The sequence below is a fragment of the Rissa tridactyla genome, chromosome 3, assembly GCF_028500815.1.
Source record: "Rissa tridactyla isolate bRisTri1 chromosome 3, bRisTri1.patW.cur.20221130, whole genome shotgun sequence".
In the NCBI taxonomy this organism is placed as follows: domain Eukaryota; kingdom Metazoa; phylum Chordata; class Aves; order Charadriiformes; family Laridae; genus Rissa; species Rissa tridactyla.
In genome coordinates, this window is record NC_071468.1 from 100,871,257 (window position 1) to 100,888,960 (window position 17,704).

Genomic DNA, 17,704 nt, shown 5'->3' on the forward strand with positions numbered 1-17,704 from the left:
ACCACTACGGTCAATTGGTTTTCCCTGGTTACCTCTTTCTAGCTAATAAAGCAGCACGCAACTTTTGTAGCTTTTCTTTCCTTGCAGTAAACCCACCTCCCAAAAGACTTACTAAGGAACTGAAAAAGGAGAAGCTTATGGAGAAAAAAAAAAAAAGTTACGCTTCCAAAATTATATTCGCTACTCAGGCTCTTCAAAGCATCAGCAAGCGAAGAGCCTGAGAAAGGAGGGCTCATGCCTTCAAGGACAGACACTGCTTCAGCATAACAAACATCATCAGCTTTTTCTGGGTATAAAATACAGTTAAAAGTGCCTGGAACTTTATCAACACTGTTGGGAGGACAAGTGTATGTAGACCACTTTATAAAATGGCACACACATGGAACATTCGAGAGATCAGAGGGACTGCTGGAGTCTAGGCTGCTGGAGGTTGGATCAAGTCAGGAATGACATGCAAGTCAGTCTTTCATGATAAAAAGTGATGTGAACCAGACATTGAGGATTTGGGGGAGAAAGAGGGTAGCCACTCATCACTGTTTGCACAGATCCAAGCATCCTTCCCGCCCTGAAAAGCAAATGACACTTCAACTGCTACTATGCCACATTACCAGCAGCTGTTGTCATATCTCAAGCTTTTACTAGCCTGGAAAAATGCACTTATTGCCAGACTCAAACACCCTGCACTAAATTGTATATACTGCTGAACTACCTGCAAATTGCCTCACCCGAAGAGCACAAACAAAACACATTGTGCTATACAGTGTTAGTGTAGAAGACTGAAAAATACACCTCCTCTTTCAATCTCCCCAGACAGTCGCTGAAAAAACATAATGAAAATCCAGCCTTTTCAGCACCCAGATTCACAAAGTGAAGACAGATGGCACTGAAAGGCAAGGAACACCAATGCTTCTCTGGGGACAGCAGCAGCGTGGTCTGATGATGGGCTTCAGCTCCTCTAACCTCTCATCAAGCAACTGTTGGATTCTGTTCTGAGCTCAACTTATTTACTTTTACAAACAAATGGAGGCAAACACCTTCAATAAGCAATTCATACCACCTGCCTTTGGCTGAGACGACCACATGGAGATGATACGAGGGTGTAGGAATGTGGAACTGCCCCAGATGAAGGCAACGAGCCTGGATCACCCATTTCTCTGTAGCCAGAGAAACCAAAACATTCATTCCACTATTTAAAAAGAAAAAATAAATAAATTGATCGCTGAGCAGTTACTTCATGTCAAAGCAAGTAGTGCCTGTCTTCTGGCTGGTTTTTGGGCTACGGTGCGGTCTCCACAACCTTGCTGGCATGAACAAAAAGCAACTGCCTAGTAACCAAACACCTATCACTAGCCAAATAAGATTTATAAGAGCTATAACAAGGTTTATGTCTTGTTCCGACTTCAGCAGGAGGGAGTAGGTGCACACAGGCAGTTAATGGTTTTCATCTGGTGGCACATTACGCAAGGCCAAATTCAGGCTTTACACATTCATTTCATCTAGCTGATGCAGCTCTCCTGTTTATATCTGGAACAGATGCTTAAAAAAAAAAAAAACACAAACAAACCAAACAAACCAAAAAAAAAACCCTCAAAAAAACCAAGCCACAGCCTCCAAATAAAAAACTGTCATCACAGAGCTCAGAGTCTTGCTGCCTTTGGCTTTTTGGCTTCGGTCTGTCTTTTTTAGGAACTCATTTTCATCTCAAATGGGTTTGCTGAGGTTTACTTGGACTTTGGATACAGAGTTTCCTACATTTTTAAACTTTTGTTGTGTCAATGCCAGTAAGCACTTTAAAAAGAAAATTCTACCCAAGGCTGGAGTCAATTGTACCAAAACCTCATTTTTTCTTCCTGGTTTTCTTTTAACAGCAGCTTGCCGAGAACAACAGGCAGAGCTCTGCCTTGGGAAGAATGAAATTGCACTACCCCTGAACTAACCTAATACCTACCAACGTGCAGCAGCTCCTGCAAAACGACCAGCCTTGAAGCTTAAATGAGAAATCTTTGGGAAGAGAAGAAATCACAAAAATTAATGTATTTTGCCAGGATAGATCTGAATATTTGGAGATGGCTTGCCATACCTACTTGTCCAACATCAACAAGAAAGCAGTGCCTTTCGCAAAGGCTTCAAATCAAAATTTAAAAAGTTAAATGACAAAAATTATCAAAGACTGCAGTTATTAATTTTAACACAGAAGCTATTATGACTCCCCTGATCTCCTCCTTTCCCATCTTCTCCCAGAAGCCCTCATACAACCAACACTTACTGGAAGAAATGTTCAGCAGAAGAAGGGACGTGGTTAGCCATACATGAAGTGTCGGGTCTTGAATTTTGTTGAAGTTTGGGTTCATTGCATTAGCTCACGCTAAAAAATATGTCAAATCTTTGCTCTGAACTCAGACTGCTCAAGTCCCTGCACTTAACATGTTAGTGGTCTTTGTTAGCTCATGGCGCACGTAGAACTCAGAGACACTAAAATCAATCTTTATCAGCCTTTTGCAAAATTGTTATTTACTGAATTCAACTTGGTTAATACTTACCTTTACAAACAAACCAGAACCCACAGATTTAATAAGACCTTGAAATCAGCATTGGACGACTGGAAGTGCAACACAGTAACAATGATAGTAAATTCCAGTATTAATTCATACATACTTTAATTGCTACTTTAATGATACAATAAATCTACTGAAGCTTTTAAAGATTTTTTTTTTATTATGGTTTTATATATTTATATAAAACCACCAAAGCACTTTAAAGAATCATGCTTTCTTGTGTAATACATAAAACTAGTTTCATACTGTGCTTCTGAAAGTCTATCGTGCTGTTTTTCAAGTTATTTTACAGATGGCACATAAAAAAAAAACCCAAAATGAACGGAAGCATGAATTTCTAGTGACTGCAATGCAACACAGCATCCAAAACAAGATGTTTCATTACAACTAAGTTAAAGTGTGAGTGCATTATGTAATAAACAATAGCAGTTCGGTCATTTTAATCTTAATTCTGTTTACAACAAAACTAACATTTGTGCTTCACGACCTAAAATCCCATGATATAAAGATAAGTTCTCTGTTGTAAAAATCCCAACAAATTACTGTCTGGAAAGAAAAACGTATCTAAAACAGGAGACCAAGTTTCAATCTACTCACTTTCTTCAAGAATTGTTATATTTAAAACTATTACGACATATGAGACACAATAAGGCACAATGGGTGGTACAAATGAATGAATACAGTTGTCCATGAAACTAGTTCTTTCCACAAATACTGAAATATGTACCGCTCAAGATAAATTTTCTCTTAAAAATGAAATACATCATTTTGTTATGAAAGTCCTATACAAAAATTTAAAATTTACACCATCTGAGCTGCCAAAAAAATAAAAAAGTGTATCAATTTTCCACAAAACTATATTTCTCACCAGCGCATCCAGCCACTGGGAAAAAGACACCCCAGCACACTGGAAAAGAAAAGCATTATTTCCCCTGTGTTTAAGACAAAAATATTGTATTCTGCATACAGTAGTGTATTATACTTAAAAAAAGCCTAGCACTATTAAAATTACAATATTGATTTGGAAATTATTGGTTCACTGCCTGGATGAAATAAGGCACTTTCTTCCAGCGGGCAGCAATTTTCACATGTATGGAGACGATGAATCAGGTTCTGGTTAAAAACAAAAAAGGGGCTCAATGAGGTCCCAGAAGACGACAGGAACTTTTCAACAGCAGGGGAAGACACAGGAGGTAAAACCTGGAGATGAAACTCTACACAGAAGTGGTCACTCTGTCAATGGCATTATTGACCTCGTTTTTGTTTGAATCCAGTCCTTTAGCAGCATTCATATCATTCCGTAAATTCTCCACTGTCTTTTTCATGTTCTTTAATTCTCCAGGGTGTGGAGTGGCTCGCCTTAGAAGTGTTCTCTAAAAATAAACAGCGCAATAAGTGGTTTTGCCGCCTTCTCTTTGAAAAACAACATACGCTTTCAAGGCTTTAGCATTCACGTACCAAATATTAGGTATTAATTTTTTTTCTCCCCCCCGCCCCTTTTCCATTTCTAACTACGATGCTCTATGTTGAACGTTATTTTCATAGCTGCTTTTTTATGAAGACAGTGAAAGAGATTTTAAGAACTGTCTAGGAGCAAATTTTTTCATCTCTTGACCTACTAATCTGAAAACCACTCAAGTGAAGAACAATTACACGTTATGAAGTGAAGATTCTTTCATAAATATAGTTGGGAATTATTTTTTTCCCCCAAAAACCATTCAAGTGATTTAAGATCACATTTCAAACAAAAAAAAATTCAGCTGGTTTTGAAAGAATCCCACAAGATCTCTCTACAGTGTCAAATACATGTTTGTGTGGAGCTCTGTGTGCCTTCCAGCCCCACCACACAGTTTGGTTCTCTTGTCAACTGAGAACAAATATCTTGGAAGGAAGAAGGGGGAGCATTTCTCTCCCGTCGTAGACACAAGAACGTCTAACGTCATTGTGCTGAAACCTTTACAAAGAAAACAAAACTGATGAAAACCCCAGTTAGCATCCCGATTAGAGACCAACAGAGCACCAAGAATAATTGCACAAATATGTATCAGTATAATAATACACAGATACATGCAATTACTTTTCACTGGTATACATGTGAGCTGTGCAGATTACAGCGGAACTAATGACCCACAAATACGTGCATTGGTCAAGACTGCTTTGGAAATCTGCCCTTCCTCCTCCCCAGCAAGATCATACACTTTTTTCCTCTAAAAAAGGTTTTTGCGTCGAGTCAGGCTGTAATACCATGACTGAAAGCAGTTATCATTAACACCTGAGCCCTCGTTATTGCATGGACATTCTCAGGTTGGCACGGTTGTTAAGAAGCATCCTTCTGAACTCCCTTATCAGTCAGTTTACGAACCATGCTTGTCAGAGAGATTTAGTTTCTGCTGCTTTGGATTAAGCAACCACCTTGCTTGAAAACCTAAATGTTCATTTCCCTACTAACTCAGAATTTTTATAGCCACTTTTTAAAGTAAGACCATGTTTCTAGTATGCTGGATTGCATCCAGTCAGTGCCCTGAAGTATCTCAAGGTGAGCTCTAATGAGGACCACCAGCAAGTTTTTAGAGCATCGGAGAAGCACACTGAAAATCTGATGGAAGCAGTCTTAACCTTTACAAAGAGTTTTAATTGTTAGTGAAAGTTAGTCAAGCTAAAGATCATGTTGCATTTTGATTTTCAGGACATGCAGAGCCCAACTTAATGGAGAGGTCTTATAAGTACAGTGACAGATGTTCCCACATCCTTTGTTTAAGTGGGAAACTAATGATCAATGTTCTTGCTATTTATGGACACTGTGGTTGTTTCAATGCAAGTGGTGGAGGGAAGAAAAAGAAGTAGTAAAGAGAGAGAGAAAGAGAGAGATTAGAAATAGAAATTAAGAGAGACAAACAATGGCAAACTTAACGGAGGCACATGCCAGAGTGCTGGAATCTTAAATTAGACCCTATATACTTTCAGGCAGCAAAGCTTCACAGATGCACGGAAAGATTCTGTCTTGTTTCTGGAAGTAAAGCATCCTGAGCAGTCAAAGGAAAACAAAGCAAAAAGAAGACTGGCCTGCATCAGAACATGAAAGTTATACTCAAAGTAGGAAAAAAAAAAAAAAAGAAAAGAAAAAAGGTATTTTAAGTCAATATGAAAAAAGTTTTGGCCATCAACATGAACAGTTTCTGCTACAAATGTATGCAAAAAGCATGCGGTTACAGCTGAAATATTTACAGCAAGACAGCTTAGATACTTTTACACTTTTGTGTTAAAGTCACAATGTCTGCAGGTATCCAGAGGCTTGGAAAACATACCATTTCATTATCGTCTTCATCTTTTTCATCTTCTAAGAAGCGAATTGCACTGACTCTATTCACTGCCCGCTCATTCCATGTTTCGTCTGACATTTCATTTACCAAACTCTCCAGTGCACCACATCGTGGTAAGTTATCTGTTAGAACAGCAAAACATAACCAATGAGCCACAGCAAGCCTAAAATATCAACATGGTACATTGTTAAAAACTGCAATATCCAACCTATCACTCAGAGATTTACAACTGGCTATTTCTATTTTTTTTTAATAGAAAACAAAACTTGAATTAATTTTCTGTTATCAAGTATACACAATAAATAGTTCCTGTATAAAGCAGAAGTTTCTGTACTTGGGCTGTTTCATGTTTGTAGCAGTTTGAGCGTACTGATTATAGAAATTAATATACTTGCCACTACAGAAGCTTTTCTTCCAGACCATGGCTGCCATATGACACTAGCCAGTTCCCTACATGGCATTCCATAACACAGGATCATTGCTTTTACTGACCTCATCCTTTTAGTATTGCTAGACACACACATCCAACAATCTTAATTCTAAACCCTCTACCCTTGAAGCCGTGAGATTCATTTAGAGAGGAGGAAATCTAATTTCTAGTGGTGAGGCCTTTAGAGAAAGTCAGCCTGCCTCAGCTACTCTTCTTGAACTAGCTTAATCTTCTCTAAATCTAAAGGGGTTAATTAATTAACTTATTTTAATTCTAAATGCAATTTGTATTCTTAAAATCCAGAAGCTGACAAAAAACAGAGCCATTCTACACTTTTACTGCTTTAATGGTTTCTATTTGCTTCATCTGCAAAGTATTCAAAGAGTGGAATTAATCTAGGTAAGTTTGGGTACCTACGATACAGATATCTACAGCTGAGCTTTTCTCCTCAGGCCTCCTTTGTACTCGGTGGAGAAGAATCCACGTGATTTCTTTTAAAAGTCTGTTCTTGGATGGGATAAATTACTCTCCAGTGATTACAGCTAAAGTTTAAATATTAGCTCAGATGAATCCCCTTGAATGTTCACACATCGCTATAAAAGCTTGAGCACAAAAAACATCCAGAAGTTACTGGAGCAGCAACCCAGGTAACGCTGAAGAAGAGTTTATGGTTCCACCTGACCCAAAGGCAAGTTTCAGCACAAAAGGTAAAAAGAACTTATACTGCAATTCTACACTTGTTGAAGAACATTATAGAGTTACTGTACAGTATCTTTGCTTGAAACAAAATTAGCTTGCTAAAAAGTAAAATGTCTACTGCTTATTACTAGTTATGCAATTATTTTTCTGGTAAAGAGATTGTAGTTGGAAAGCCACCAGTTTTCACTAGGTATATATGTATTTAAGATGTATAATCAATGTAGGCAAATGCAGACACTGCTACTTGGCCCACTGGCAAGCCTCAGAACAATGATAGGATTAAGTCTTCTTCTTCCAGGTCTATATTTTATTTATTGTAGCTGGTGTCATCATATTTTCAATAACACTCACAGCCATGTTTTTCAAGTCTTCTGAAAACTAGTATGACTACAAAAAAAAGTGTTCAAGTTAAAATTCAACCAGAACTTTGCTGCTTTGCTCGTTAGAGCTTATGCATGCTTTACAAACCTTTATGGAACAGACAACAGAGCAAACAAAGACAAAGTACTTCTATACATAATGAAAAACCGACTCTAGGCACTTACCTTGGCAACCAGGCTCAGAAGGCATTTGAGGAAGTAATACACATGTTAAAATCTTTTCTCCTGTTTCAGGGTCTGTGTCAGTCTGAAATGTCAGCAAAGGCTGGGACTGGTTATCAGACAACCACAAAGCCTTCAGCTTTAAGGTAGTCAGTGAGAGGGGAAGATACGTCAGCCTAGTTCAAACAAAGAAAAGTAAAAAAGTCAGGACAATCTCCAGGAGATTTAATAAATAGTCATGAAGTCTACTCTTCAGTATATATCCCTGAGTTGGAATAAACACGATTGAGATTAATATCTCTTAATAGAAAGCACTGCAGTAGCCATCAACTCCAACTACTCCATTATTTGAAAAAGAATCTGCAGCTTAACTTTATACCATAATTCTCTGTAGCTGTGAGTAACAGGTAAAACTGAGCATTTCTCTACTGCAGTAAAATGCCCTGGAAGGCAGACAGCTGCTTCTGCTCTGGAGCCTTGTATATACACAATTGCCAGAACAGAAATACGTCAGTGCCTATGAGACAATTATATTGCATAGATGAGATGCCACTTGCTTTTCCCTTACTTTTTTCCCCCCACTTAACTTCCTATTAAGCAACAGAACTAATTTGCTGCTTTATGCTTCAATCCACTCCTTTTTGCATTTTGATGCCTGAAGCATATCAACTAAGATTCGCGAGAAGCCGCAAGGTCAATGTGGCATTATTTGTTACTTGCACTGCATCTCAAAGTTAAGAAACTCAATATTAGTGTTACTTTACGTTAAGGCTGCTAGTTTCAGCTGAAGCTCTAACAAATTGCCTAGATTCTCAGTTTTAATTCAGAAACCCAGAGGTTTGTTTTTTTTTTTTAAAATTCCCATCTTTTCCTCAGGGTCAAAGCAATTCAGAAAACGTACTCACGACAACATACAATTGATGCTACTTTGGGCCAAGTAGATTCAAGTAGACTACTTTGACAATTTCAACAGTAATCCTAACACAAAAGTCATAACTGTTTTTTTGTTACTTCATTCTTAGATGTAGTATCTTTTGTTGTTAGAAAGAATTAAGCAAATCCAGCAAAAGAACATGACAATATAAAAATCTCTTACCTGTTTCCAGCGACATCCAGGACATGAAGCTCAGCGGCTTGTGAAATTTCAGAGGGGATTCGAGATAATCTGTTGTCACGTACAGAAAACACGTTAAGACTGCAGCACCCCCCAATCTATATTAGAGAAGAGGGAAAAAAAAGAAAAAAGAAAAAAGAAGTCTGGTTTTGTTGCAATACAACAGTATAAACAAAGGCATGCAGTACGGGTCACGTAATATGTCAGAGCGCATTCAAGTTACGATGCCTGCCAGACACTTCACCCAGAGGTACAGACTGCAAACGAGTGTTAGCTTAAAAGAAGTCTGACCTGAAGCGACTCTCTTGGAGCAGTTTCTTGAACATCTGTATCTGCAAATAATGTATAACTTTACAAATAGGTCAGGGTGTAGCTACCTTGTAAAGCCTTCTGCACCAGGAAGAGAGCAGTAACCACACAGATGGCACTTTGTAGACAACCCTCACAAAAAATACTAGCTTTAAGCTTTCAATTTTTTTCTAGCTCTATGTTTTACATATTAATTCTTTCCTTCCTCATGGTAACCTTAGACACAAGCAAGTGCAATGGGGCGGCTTTCAGCAAGGCAAAGTGCTAAATACACCAACCAACTCCCAACATTTATTGAGTCCGCAAAGAGTAATGAAGAGTTCACAAAAAATAGACGACTTTATGAGTAACAACTTTGACCCTCTGTTTTATTAGAAGCATCTAATTTCTAGATGATTCCCATATGAACTGGCCAATTCAACCTAATATCTTCTGTCTCTACCAGATTATCCAAACATAAGTATCTCTCTATTCCCAAGCAAATTTTTGGGTGAAAAAGATGGGATTTTTGAGTTTTACCCTTAAAATATCTATTTTGCATCAAAGGTATGTATTTTCAGTAAAAAAGAAACCCTCCACATTTGATTAAAAAACCCACATTCCACCTTTTTGTTCCAGACGGCAATTACTACTATAAACACCGAGATTATTAGTTTTAGCAACTTGAAAGCTGCTTCAAGTAACTCTTTGTTCCACTTCACAAAGGAAACGTACCTTTGTTTGCTTATCATACAGAGCTTCAAAAAGCACTGATGTTTGTTTGCCAGTTCCAAAACTCACCATGAGAAGAGGAAAAAAAAAATACGTTTCTTCTCTTACTTATTAGATGCAAAATATCCCAACGCCTTTTGAAGCTTTCAAGTTAAGCGGACTTAGAACCTAACTATAGACAGCAAACCTACTGAAAGATCTTAATTCAAAAATTAGAGGACTTCTGCAATCACACACACATGTAAGAAGGTTCTTCTGTCACAATACAGCAACATGCCACTACACCGTGGTCAGGAGTCCCCCGATCTGAGCTGAAATTATTTGTGTGCTGTAATTAACGGTCAGTTCTGTCTTTGCAAAATCCACAATTCAGTCCAAACCCACGTTTGAGATTGCAGACAAATACCACAAAAGCTTTTCCACTAATCAAAGTAAAAATCATGTTGATTTAACCTACACTATTGACCAAGGAAAAAGCCATTTTTAAAAGGATGCTACTGTGACTGAGAAAATAAACCAATGGAGCACTTATACCCCACTTACCTTTGTGTTATAAATACACGTTAATGGAAGAAAGCAGCGATCAGCTGCTCAAGGCTTCTGATTCACAAGCTATTTACAGCGCAAAGTTACAGCACAACATTCTCTTGACACAACAAAATCTGGGATGGTTTTCCTTAAATCACTGCACTCTAAAATGCAGCTATATCACAAGAGCGTCAGCTTACCCAGCCCTGCGTGTACACTAAGAGCAGCAAACTTCTTAGTCATTTTAGCTCGTGAATCAAAGCCCTTAGAAACCAGCGCTCAAATCACAAGCAAACTTTTCTTAGTACAATAATTCTGCTATTCACTTTAAAACGTGTATAGATTCTTAAATAGTGTGCCTTGACACATTCACAGAATGCAGTGCCATGTACGAAAAAAATTTTAAAAACAACAAAACCCAACATATATTTATATACACACACACGAAGTGTCTAATTGGTGTATCTAACATGAGGAGCTGTGAAAAGCAAGAGATACAATTAGTGAATGCTGATGAGCTGGCAAGTGATGCCCTAAGTGACACAAAGTGTTTGCTTTTCCACGAATGAAGTTTGCGTTACTCAGTCTTGGAGTATGGGGACCCAAACAGTTTAGCCAAACAAACAAAGTAAAGCCATGCAGCCCTGATGAGCCCAAAACTTCTGTACTTTTGACAATGGAAAAATGCAGCAGTGGAACCAGCCGGCCTGAGTCATCATGCATTTAAAGCAGTTTAATGAAAGGTAACAGCAGAATCGTGGACTGAATAATACTTACAGGGTTATCAATTTACCTGACCCATAATTTTCCAAGCGGCTAACAATTAAGAAAATACAAAAGATGTTCAATTTACTCTTCTTTATCCATACAGGACAAGAGCATGCCAACAAATGGAGACAGAACACACATTCTTCTACTGCCAAAGAGGATTAGAACTCCTAAGTTATTTTAACTTGTTTTAACTCTGCTTTATCAGTGACTAGGCAATTGTTCAAAGGTGGTGTTTCATTCAGAGGTAGTGAAGACCCTTTATTTTTTTTAATAGGTTAGTGGGGGGAGATAACAGACAGATACTGAATTTTTTTTATGAAACTGTGTTTAGAAAATGCAGACAGCATCTAACGAGCAGCATCGGGTGAGATATCACAGAAAGAAAAAAAAAGACAAGCTGACAGTTAAAAAAAATAAAAAAATCTTTGTAATTTCAAAAAAAGATGGCACCCATCCAGTAGTACAGAAAGACATCAGGTCCAACTTTTGAAAACCTACACATGAAGTGGTACCACTGAGGCAAAGTGCACACACTAAACGGCATGCTGAAAGGAACACATCGTTGTGACCACCATGAAGTAATACGGTATCAGAATGTCACTGGTTTGGCTGAGAGTCATTAACTGACAAAAAGCCATGCTTTCCAAGGGTCTGATCACATGCTTACAACAGACTTCGCCAAACCACCGCATAGACACCAAGTACACAGTGGAGACCACAAGCCCATTTAACAGTTAAGCACACAGTTCATTTCGAGCACAGACTTCAATTAATGGGACAAGAGTGCTTAGTTTGAGGGACATGAGTAACTGTTCCAAAGGCTGGAGGCTTAAAGAAGTCCTCACGTTCTTCTGTAGTGAGCTAGACATCAGGAAAAGGTCTCAAATGATTTGTGCATGTTTAAGTCACGCTCCTGCGATTTATTTCATTCTACCAACTTTTATCAAAGGGTTATTCACTTGTCTTATCACATCATCTCCAAAGAACAGTCAAGCCTAGATAAAAAACAAAAACAAAACCACAAAAACAAAACCCACACATCAGTCAGGCAGAAAATGATCATTACTATGAAGTGCTATCTTTGAGATCACTGATTTTACAGTACTGTAAAGTCTGAACAAAACTGCTTATTTGTATTCAGGCAGACTTGCTTCAGAGGATGAGCATCACTAGAACCCCTGGGGTTTCCACACAAAACTCTACCCCTATGGAGGAATTTTTTGCTCTTCTATCTCAATCTGAGGCTCATCTTTCCAACAGCTTCCTTGTTCTGGAGAAGCAGTAAGACTTGGGCATACACAGCGAGAATGACCACTTGGCTGCTACAACTCTGCTCTACGTTCTGATCATAAGCAGCGCTCACCACTTCAGCCTCCTGCTTTTTTGCCATCCACCTACCTGCTGCCAGTCCATCTTAAACTGTCCTCCAGAACTGCATGTCTTATCACATCACTTCTCTGCTGATATTTCTCATGACTCTTCCTCTCTACTGCAGGCAGACTGCTGTTTTGACACCTGCATCAGTTTCGTTTTGATCACCTGGCTTTTCCTGCACTTCTCTGTTGCAGTAACATGGCGGTTGCTATTTGATTTTTCTTGCTGATGACACCTTTGGAGCTTTCTGTAGGTAAACCCAATAAAAGCGTGCAGATTCATCCCTCTCTTCCCATTTATATCCCTCCCAAAAACTCCCTCCCTTGAGCCCAGCTGTCAGTTCCACAGCTCCACAGACCAAATTTCACTGATTACGATGGTGCATCCTCACAGTATTGGTGCTCTAAAGCCAAAACCCAAACTAAAGGTGGGAAACTTAGAAGACCTCCTTACGTTAGCTGAATAACATTTTTTGATCTCAGCATCTGTTAGCTGCTCAAAAGCTATGAATCAATCCTTTACCAGTTCGCATCTTTCACACAGGTGTAAGCAATGCAAAAAAAAAATATGACATTATGACAAACACTACAACGGCTATTCTTTAGCATGTGATTAGTTAATGTCCAGTGACACATCTCTTGTATTTAACTTTCAATACAGCTGTCAGCATCAAGAACTCTCACTAGGTTTTTATGGAACTGATAAATATATTAGGAATTTAAACACAGTTCCTATTGTCTTGTAAAAGCTTTTCCAGGGTGTCATAACCAAAATTTATTTTGGATTCAAAGTAAACAAAGTCAGAATTTCCCTTGGCCCCAGACACAATAGATTAATTCTTTAATTGCAAGCATAGAATATATTTAGAGGTGGAAGAAACTGCCCAATTCACTATTATTACCTATTATTCAGTTATTATTAACTTTAAATTGGCTAGGAAAATCTTTGGCAACTCACTGCAACACCCCCTGCACCACTGGTGAATAGTATGGGAGGAGCACAGCAATATTGCTTCTCTACCCTCTGACTCAAGACAAGTTTTCCTGCATTCTTCCTTGGTGCCTTTTTTCCCTTTCAGACACACAAACACATTCTTTTACACAACTGAGGGAAGGGATGGGACATAGGAAGTTAAAATCAGAAACAACAAAGCGTCCCCAACTTATTAAAAAAAAAAATTAAGAAAAATGTAAAAAGCACAGTTATTGCCAAAAAAATTCCTGCCATTTTACCTACTGTGGTAATAATCCTCACAATATACCTCAGAGCCAGGAAGGACACATTACCAGATCTCTGCAGGTTGTAGAGGCTCATTAACAAAAGCACATGAACTGGAAAACATTCCAAGGAGGTTATTTATGCAAGTGCCAAAATCAACACACCAGTTTCACCAGCGTTCCAGTGCCAGGGTGGGATTTCAATACCAAAGAGTCACCAGGCAGGTCTTTCAAGTTTAGGGGGAAAAACATTTGTAACTATGAACAGGTTTAGACATTCTCAGTTCTTGCCGAAGTCTGTTTCACCACTCAGCTCAGTGAGAGGGATCGTGCTGCAAGATGAGATACTGAAGATGGAATCTGTCAGTGACTCAAGTCTTGGTCAGACATTCAGCTATTCCACGTTTTACCTTATGTATCAGCACCAGATACAGAAGAACCTTTGAACCAGGAAACTTTGAAGGGGTATTTGCATACAAACTTCTCAATAATCCCAAGTCAAGACATCTTACACCAGAAGGTAGAGACTGGTTTTACAAGTGTGCACTGAAACGATCTGGCAATGCAATGGTTTGACAGGTTGACCCAAAATCCAATCCTAGTAAACTGCTAACAAAACCAAAAAAGCCAATCAACCAAAAAAAAACCCCAAACCAGCAAAAAAGGCCCATACCACCACAAAAAAAGCTAGAACTCATAGATTATCTCATCAGGTTATATTAGACACGGCACATCATTTCTGCCATCGTATCTATAAAAGCCTTCTTTGCTACAGGAATAATTCTGGAGGGAAGGACAGAGACTCCAGTAGGTAGATATGCTATTGGTTACAGGTACTCTTCTCCCTAGCAGAGTCCCATTTTTTCTATACACGTTACCAGGCTACATGTCTCTGTCCCTCTCCAACATAAACCAGTAAAGGCCTGTCCTCCACCCATGCCTTACAAGGATGAAGACCACAAATGCACAGTTGTTCCAGCACTCTGTAAGGCAGAGAAAGAACAGGAGGGAAAGAAAAAGAAGGGGAAGATACTGAGCAAGAATCTCTGCAATACGTACTCCTGCATCTGAGGCTGCTTCTGTGAAGGGGGAACCAGCGTACAAGCACTAACACTGATTGGCATGCAAAGGTCTGAGACCCCAATCTTCGCCATGCTATCTCAGGAGACATCTTAAGCAACACAAACCACATTTACAAACCACTGCATCGGTTGTTTATGCTTTCTATTTGCTACCATTACCACCTGGGAATTCAAAATCCACCAATCTAGAGCGCGGATATGACCCTCCAGTTGGAGAAGGACTGACTTCCTTTAAAAATAAAAAATAAAAGAATTTTAAAAATCCACAGAGCAAAACATACTTTAATGAAGCTTTCTGGAAATCTTATGCTAATGTAATTTCAAAATGTTTGCTCTGATGAGAAAGATAGACAGGTGTAGAGACCTTACAGGAAAAAAAAAAAGAAAAAAAAAAATCTATCTCAAAAAAGTCGATGCCAAGGAGCTCTGTTTCCTCTCTCTGCCAAGCTCACAGGGAACCACCCTCTACTACCTTTATTTCCTGGGCTTTCTACAACTCCTCAGCTCACCTCATTCCAGGTAACGCCCTCCAATTCCCCATCACCCACCTTCTCCAAACACAGACTCATCCCTGACTTTATCCCACCCCTTGTGCAGGTGTCCTCTCCCTTCTCTCTCATGTGCACGAATGTTCTCCACACGCTTTCTTGTTCTTCATTTCACCCTTCGACATCCCCAACTCACTTTCCACCTCTGAAACCCACTTCTGGTTCCAAGTCTCCAGTTTCCTGTTCGGCATCAATCCCTTTATCGGTCTGCTCCAAGCCCTTGACTCTGTTATTCCCCCCAGGTAGACACACTCCATATTCACCCTGCTTCTGAAGCCGAGCTTCTCCTCTCACCTCCTCCTGTCCCTGCTCCTTCCAAGCCACACTGCTTGCCCTTATAGTGCTTACACACTACATAAGCTATTAATGGCCATTCTGGAAATAAAGTGTATCAGTAAAACTTTACATGGTATAACAAACTCAGAACAATTCTGCTTAAAGGTGGGCTAGACACAAAATTGTATGCCTCAAGTACATACAGTTTAGGACACCTGTGTAACGTATTAAATTCTTTGTGAAGACGTGAAAAGTTTTCTGCTGAATGAGCACAAGACCAAAATTGCCATCATATCCCAAGCCAGAAACGCAGTTTTCCCAAGGTCCTGCCTCCTGCTAGCATTTATGCAACCCAACTGGGTACACTCTCTGCAATTTTCTGTTCAGAATCAGCATCACCTCTGTGATGAAGAGACACTGTCCTGCTAGGGGAGCTGCAGTACTCGCATCTTCTCCTCCCTCCCTCTGCTTCCCCCCCGCCAAACATACATTTACAAGCCAATCTGTAAAGGAGGAATAAGGGCTATCATGGAGCCCCCATTGGGTGACCAAGCTGTGGCAGCCCAGAGCCGGGACACTGGCATTGTTGCTTCCAGTGCTACAGCAGCATCCTCTGCCCCTGCTCAATCCCTCCTTTTCAGATGATTGGCTCTGCCCCATCTCCTGATTCCCAGCCACTTTCCTTCCTCCTCAGGCTCTCCAAGCTCCCTAAGTAAGTGGGCCTGAGCAAGAGTGTGGGCTCATTCCTCTCAATTCCCACCCATCTGCTTCCACCTGCTCCTGAAGTGACTGAAAGTGGTGAACAAAAGCTACAACCTCAGAGTCACATGTTAAAAATAGGTAGGAAAATGAAGGGGGAGAACTACTTGGGCAAAAATCAGAGACAAACAGCAGTGCACACAGAACCAACTCGCAGTCCCATGCTCCAATCACAGGATGCTGCTTCTCCAGATTTCTTTCCAGAATTTACTGCTGAACTAAACTTGTAAGGCCTTCTTTATATTTAGTTTCACAACAGAAATTCTAGCCTCATTAGCTATCATAGCTGTAAGATTTGAGGTATCAGTGATCTTGGTCACGTCAGGTCCTCATATTTAAAGGCAAAAGTAGACCTGAGATCTCCAAAACCAAGATGACTCGTCAAAACAGTCTCTGAATCATTTTTCTTAATATGAAACCTTCCCTTTGCTATTGCTCACAAGATTGAGGCGAGGAAAGCTCCAGCAGTATTTTTATACTATATGCAGAAGAGGCATATTGACGTTCAAACGCATTCACTCTACCAGAACTCCCGGTCTTCAAATAGTGCTGGACCTGACACCCACACTGGGAATTACTAATTACAAGCTAATTAGATCCAAGCCTTCTTGTTCAACTGCAAAGACATTTCGCACTTACAAGCCACCAAATCACCACAGCTGCTGTTCAGATTTATGCTGTTCAGATCTAATGGACAAGTTTCTGGTTGTGATCAGTTTGGGAAGAACAGCCGGTGGATCAAAGCTGCCTGCTACTTCTTCCAGGCATTTGAAATCAAGAGTTTTCTGTTTGTATAATCACATCTGTGAGAGTTAATTACACAAAACTTACCTCTTTGGGCAAAGATGTTAATTTGTTTCTATCGGCATTCAAATTGTTCAGCTTCTTTAGTTTTCCGATGCTCTTCGGCAATGACTGTGCCAACAAAAACAAAATATGCAAACAGAATTTATAAATTCATAGAGTCGGAACAAAATTTATCTCACTTTAAAATTAATTAATTTTAATAGACTATTTATAGATCTAATCGATTATTTAATTTAACAGAATTTATTAAATTTAGTAGAATTAATAGACTGGTCCATTTTCAAAATTGGAGTGTAGTTAACCCTCATGACTACCAGGCCTTCCAAAGGAGACCCAAGGTTTTATCTTGCAGAATAAATGTCCAGGAATGTCAGTTTCTAACACAAGTTCACTCATGAGTTACCTCTGCACTAAAATTATAGATGCGCAGCAGCTGTTAACAGAAGCATGTAGGCAGAATGTCCATATTATCTAACTTTAGGGTCCCTAAATAACTGAGAGGCAAGCTTCTAACTTAGGTGCTCTGAACTGACCCCTGGAGAGACATCTTTCCAACAGGCTTAAGCTCCTAACTCAACCAGCGCCAGCTTAACTTAAGAAATGCTCAACCCTAGATTTTTGTAAACACTCCTAACTCTTCATGTGTCAGTGTCACGTGAAGG

General features: G+C 39.4%; 1 protein-coding gene across 1 annotated transcript in view; it reads right to left on the minus strand.

The window, feature by feature from the left end:
- Positions 1-2,431: 2,431 nt before the first annotated feature.
- Positions 2,432-17,704, minus strand: part of LRRC1 (leucine rich repeat containing 1) — a 71,866-nt gene continuing 56,593 nt past the window's right edge. Inside the window, exons 10-14 of the mRNA XM_054195310.1 lie at positions 17,067-17,150; positions 8,643-8,758; positions 7,550-7,722; positions 5,861-5,997; positions 2,432-3,928 (exon numbers count right to left, since the gene is read on the minus strand). Coding sequence (XP_054051285.1) covers positions 3,770-3,928; positions 5,861-5,997; positions 7,550-7,722; positions 8,643-8,758; positions 17,067-17,150 — 669 coding nt within the window. The 3' untranslated portion in view covers positions 2,432-3,769. The remainder of the gene's footprint in view (positions 3,929-5,860; positions 5,998-7,549; positions 7,723-8,642; positions 8,759-17,066; positions 17,151-17,704) is intronic.